The 6113-nt window shown below is 35.9% G+C and overlaps 1 protein-coding gene across 2 annotated transcripts; it reads right to left on the reverse strand.

The window, feature by feature from the left end:
* Positions 1–913: 913 nt before the first annotated feature.
* On the reverse strand, positions 914–6093 carry LOC112460471 (serine/threonine-protein kinase D3). 2 transcript variants are annotated; one of them, XM_025025148.1, is made up of 13 exons: positions 5794–6093; positions 5106–5390; positions 4873–5004; positions 4540–4745; positions 4109–4388; positions 3871–4025; positions 3713–3774; positions 3462–3591; positions 3236–3368; positions 2887–3066; positions 1936–2691; positions 1713–1798; positions 916–1634 (listed from the first exon to the last, which is right to left on the reverse strand). In XM_025025148.1, the coding sequence occupies exons 1-13, from the start codon at positions 5795–5797 to the stop codon at positions 1521–1523; spliced, it is 2523 nt and encodes an 840-aa protein (XP_024880916.1). In that variant the 5' UTR covers positions 5798–6093; the 3' UTR covers positions 916–1520. The 2 variants fall into 2 exon arrangements, with proteins under 2 accessions (XP_024880915.1, XP_024880916.1); XM_025025147.1 differs by having other exon boundaries at positions 914–1634; positions 3236–3591.
* Between the last annotated feature and the right edge of the window lie 20 nt (positions 6094–6113).

The following is a 6113-nucleotide window of genomic DNA, read 5'->3' on the forward strand; positions in this document are numbered from 1 at the left end:
CGATAGCTAGGTTTCTGTTTAACTAATAGGTTCTATCTGTTAGTTTCATCGTGAACTTTTTTATTGCCCTTAAAGTAAAACCTGTTTAGTAGAAAATTCATTATTCGATCGTACGTGCACTCGCCTATTATACATTTTTCAATTCTGCACATAAATTTCCGGCAATCATCTCATAATAGGGGACTGTCCTCTATATAAAACAAATCTTAACTTTTAAAAGATCTTTAAAAATTTCGATAACATTTTTTTCTTTTCTAATAATCTCTTTTCTAATAATCTCTTTTCCAAATATTTAAAACAGATCAAATTATAACACAATATATAGAGATTGAAGATGTAAAAATACATAAAAATATTTAAATTATATCGTAATATAAATTATTTGATCGATATAAACTTCTATATACGATGTGCGCTGTACACCTTAACATCAGTGATTATATCTATACCCATACATAGAATATTTAAAAATTAATTGAGATTTAGAAGTATAGCTTGTGTGGGTTTTCTTCATAAATATTGAAATAAATGATAAATTAATCATTGCAATTATTATAATCCATAATAAATTCTATTCAATAACTTAGTAATATATTTTAATTCAGAATAAATAAGAAAATATATTTATGTATTAACGCAAAACAAAAATATACTGATTTAAAACAATTGATTTATGTAAAAAGTATTCTATGCATGGGTTAGATAGATTCACTATTAATCTGCTATAACAACAAATAAAGTTTTTAATTGAATTCCCTGTATATCTTAAATTGCAAGTTACAAGTTACAAGTTAGTACACAGGAATAAATTCGAAATTATCATTATGCATTAAAAAGGCAAATTATATCAATAAAATAAAGTCACCTCAAAAAGAGCATGATAAAAATTAAAAATAAATTTATAAAACATCTAAAATGCTTTATAAAATAACGTTATTCTAAATATATAATCTAGAATTAAAGCAATAAAAATGTCTACATAGTTATAATGTAGTTTAAATAGCTTACATAGAGACATATCTCTACAAATAAAATCTGAAGTAGATATTTAAAATGGAATTTGGTAAGATCTGTTAAACCGCGGCATTTCGGTCTCAAATGTCTCACGAACAAGGCTACTGTTCGTAGCGTTTTTCACTTATCATTTTTATATTTATCACTACGCGTATATAATATACCGCGAATCAAAATCCTTTTGTGCTAGGATCACTTTGTGGGAATGTTAACGTTATGGAAGCTTTCTGAATGTTATGTTTAATAATGCTATTAAGCATTTTGGAGAAAGTAGCAATATCCCGAAATGCAAATTCAGAATGCCGCTGTCGATTCCATTCTAGAACGGAGAACGACTTATTTGGAATATCGTCCGAAAGACAGAGTTGTACTAATTTTTACGTACTTTTACTGAGTCAGGCACGAATAAATCGCCGTAGAGTAGCTCGAGCATATCGGGCCCAGCCTTTGTGCAGTGACAAGGAAGTCGGTAATGCCTCGATGTTCAAAACGGGCGAACAGTTCTGTCATGTTTCTTGATTACTGTACGCCATCCAACGTGCGTCGTCGCTTTCGTGGGTCAGGTAGCGATAGCCAACCTTCTGCTCCAATTTCCTCAAGTCACACCACGTTTGATAATCCTTAAAAAAAAATTTTTTTTAAATAATTAATAATAATTAGATAAACATAGTCGAATAAAATATGAAAATAATGCTTACTTGCAACCACACGTGTTGCAAGCTTCTGTCCACGGTGTACCGCTTTCTCTGTTTTACTTGTAGAAGGTTATTGATTAAATCAATGGCTGAAAGATGGAGAAATAAGGTGAAAACAATTTTATATTAATTTATACTATTTAGAAAGAAATGATATGTTTTGTATGCCAATATTACGTTGCTCTTTAAAAGCAATCCACGAAGAAATAACAAAAGTGTTAATTACCATCGCTTGAGACTTCCTTCCACGGAGTTGGCGGATACATGAAGGCAGCGTTCTGGATCTGCTCATTAATGTCCTCTTCCTCGTTAAAGGGGAAGGTGCCACTTAATGACACATAAATGATGACGCCGACGCTCCACATATCCAATGATCGATTGTAACCTTTATTCCGCAAAACCTCCGGCGCCAAGTACGCCGGCGTGCCGACGACGCTTCTCCGAAAGCTCTTCTCGCCGATTATCCGTGCGAATCCGAAGTCGCATAATTTCACCTGGGTGAAATCCGTGTCGCTGCTCAGTAATACGTTCTCCGGCTTCAGATCACAGTGCACGATGTTCTTGCTGTGGAGGTGTTTCAACGCGACCAGAATTTGCGTTACGAGAAACTTGGTTATTCGTTCGCTGAGTCGTCCCCTTTCGGAGCTCAAGATCATTTCCAGCATGTCGCCCTTCAATTTCTCCATCACTACGAATATCCGTTCTGTTGTCTCGAACATACGCTCTAGATTCACCACTCCGCTATGCGATAGATTTTGCAGGATGGCTACTTCGTTTTTCAACTGGGCTTCCTGCTTGGTGGGAAAACGTAGCTTGTCGATGACTTTTATGGCGACCGCGCGGCCGCTCTTGCGATGCACACCTCCGTAAACTATGCCGAATTGTCCGGATCCCAAAACTTCATCCGGGAAGATCTGATACAATTGTGACATATCAGTTACGTTTTCCTCGGGTTCATTAGGTTCGGCAGGTTCTTCTTGATCTATAACACAAACGTAATACCTTCTGTACTACCATTTATCTCCAAGAAACAAAATAATGCAATTCAATATAGATACACTATTATGTAATTTAAATAATAAGATAACTGTAAAATATAAACTAATAAAAGGCTCGGAAAAGATCTTGTGTTATCATTTTGCAAAGGGTGTCACGATAGCGAACCAAATATACATACTATTCGACACAGTTACGGGCATAAGTGCTTGTCTAATTGTAGTTTCCCACGATCTAGCTATATGAGCTCCGATACCACTTTCGGGAGGAGAGACTTGTCCGCAATTTTCTCCGTATGATGGATCCTCCCCGACATAGTAATCGGCATTGGCAGTTTTTAGCTCAAAGCAATGCATTATATCTACAATACAAAGTAGGCAGAATGTGTGAGAAGTTTCAACTAAAGAAAGCTTGTTGACATGTAAATTCTTGGGAAAAAAAAAAAAAAAAAAAAAAACTAAGAAGAAAATAGGAAAATGCACTTAAAAACAACTTCTGAAATAACTTCTAACTCGTTTGCAAGAACATACATGAACGAGGCGTCTTTGCAGTTTCAATAGCTGAAATTTCAGCCAACGGTATTTCCTTATAATATTTAGAACCATTCTCGCTTTGGAATAACGTTATAGACTTTGTGTCAAGCCGCCAATAATGTTTCTTTCTCTGAAAAGATTCGTAAATAATTTCATTCGAGTCTATATATTTATATTCAGTAATTAATAATTTAAATGATATCAGAAAATATTGAATACTCACGATTGGATCACGATTTGTGAAATGCACCATCCAACCTTCTTTTAATACTTTAGACCCACGTTTTTTAGTATGTTTCACACTTTGTACTATCCGCATTAATGGAATGTTGTTACTTGGTGTTGAATTACAGCTGTTTTTTTTATAAAAAGGAAGAGAAAAAGTAATATTAGAAAAATGACGTATCTAGATAAAATATTTCGCATAAAATAAAAATAAAATTTGAAAACGCGAATAGTACAACAGAAACTTGCCTTGACGGTCGTGATTTCTGATATTCATCACAAGCAACGTTATCATTATATCGTGGATGATCCTGTAAACACACAATTTAATATTAAGAAACTTCTTTTCGAAAATCATCTCCATTTTGAGACTTTACAGACATTCGTAGAAAAAAGACTAAACTTACGGGATAATCACTGGATATCTTATTCTCGTTATTCGTGAACGACGCATCTTGTATTAAAGGCGATGATTCCGTGTCGCTGTCAGCATCGGCTTCTTCATTCCTAGTATCACATTTGGTTTCTAGCTCACTGCCAACACCGCTATCCGTGTACTCGCCTAGGGAAGCATTTTTAAATTTATTACATCCGACATACGAAACTACGAATTGTTAAAAATTTATGTATGCAAAGCACCTCTACCTATATTATCTCGTGGATTTTCCCCAGTACAGTCTTTTGGTATTTTATCCATACATTTTTTGTGCGTATTGTATTGACAATCTTTACACTGAAGGCCTTGCTTAAATATACCCTTTAGCAACTTTTTACAGTGTCCACATACAGTCGGACGTGTGTACGTGTGCACTACGAATGTGTGCGGGATTTTTATTCGCGTTGCGAGCTCTCGCTCGACCCAAACGGGTCGCCCTCCCAATATCGGCGAGGAGGACTGTTTTGGTGCTATTATACTCGGTATTGCCTACAAGATAGCATATATTTTATTCAGACACACGAATTTCGTAAATAAAAAGAAATAAGAAAAATATCAGCCGTATTTATTTGTTTTTTCTTTCTTTCAAAAGTGTATACATTAAATTAAAGTCGAACGATATATGTACTTTCGCTCATACCAATGTACTATTATTTTGGCTTGTGTTGAGTGTACTATTTGAACTGTAATTATCGTCGGTATTGCTCGTCAGGCTGCTAGTGGAACCCTGACTCGGCGATCTTGGTACGTTCAGCATGGCCGAGCTGCGCCGTCTTTGACTCGCATCTTGCGAACAGTTATTCGGTACTTTGATGACGCATCTTTTGTGATAGTTCATACCGCAACCTAAAAAGTTATGCAAACGGTTTTTTAATTATTATTAGATAGCAAAGATTACCTAAGGAAACGTATATATACTTGACTTATAAATGGCAAAAGTTTTATATAAAATATTTATCATGAATTTATATACCTTCGCACTTGAGACCTTGTCGGACAAGCCCGAATAACATTTCGCCGCAAAAATCGCAGAATGTCGGAACTTTGTAGGAATGTACTGCTAAGGCATGAGGTCGAATGGGAATGTATTCGTTTGGCACTTGTGCTAAAATATCACAAACAATTTGTCTTCCATAATTATCACGTATTGTGCGACGCGCGGGCAATCGTGTGTGAAAATCGCTGCGATGTAGGAGCTTCTCTTACCAGTCAACACGATTTCCACCAGGGTCTCGTCAACCACTTCCGTAGCGTTTGTAACTAGTTGCAATACATTAGTGGAATTGTAATCGTGTTTGAACAAAATTAATCTCTCAAACAGATGATTCAGTCCGTGTTCTGGACACTTGGTGTTTATAAAATCACAGGCGAGATCTTTCAGGGCCTTAAGAGTAAGCGTGCTGCTATCGACCGTGACTGTATCACGTATCAGACCAAATTGGAATAAAAACGTAACCTCCGTCCCCTCCATGGCGCTTTGCGACTTTCTTCCTGTAACGTATATACGGACTTAGAGTTGCACAGATCAAAATTGTAATATCCGAAAATTGGCAATATATTTCAACTCTGTCCGAGTTCTCATCTTATCAAACAGTTAGAAAAACTTGATGATTTTTTTCTCTCCGATAGAAGAACATTTATAATTTGTAACATATATTTGAGATTAATGAGAAAAGTATGAATATGGAGTATTTAGATCAAGAAAGTCTTAGATTAAGGTCTTAGATAAAAAAGAAGTAAGCCGGATGTATAGCAGATGTGTAAACAGACATCCGGAATAATCAATGAAAAATATAAAAATATAATTGTGAGAGAAGATTATAAAAACAACTAAATAAATGCGTTCAGTGTATCATTATCAATTGATTTATGTTTAAAAATAATTAAATCTCACTCATTATTTCCCCCCTTCTCTCTCTCTCTCTCTCTCTCTCTTGCCGTAATGTCAAAGAATCATCCGCGAAGGAGTTCCTTATTCACGATTTTCACGCTGCCTTTTTTCCATGCCAGTGAATCATTCATCGCTCCGAGGGTTCCCAGTTATAACAGCCGAATGACATAGGTACGTGAGGCGTCCCGGACTCCCGACGCAATATAATCTCCTTACGGGCCAAAAGTATCCTCGATAACGCGGTTTATCCGCAGGAGTTTCGTAATCGACCTATGCAACACGCCCGGTGCGTCCCGTGAGAATTCTTGCGAAGCGAAAAAAAA

Source organism: Temnothorax curvispinosus, unplaced genomic scaffold (assembly GCF_003070985.1).
Source record: "Temnothorax curvispinosus isolate PA1 unplaced genomic scaffold, ASM307098v1 QBEX01010580.1, whole genome shotgun sequence".
NCBI classification, from domain to species: Eukaryota; Metazoa; Arthropoda; class Insecta; order Hymenoptera; family Formicidae; genus Temnothorax; species Temnothorax curvispinosus.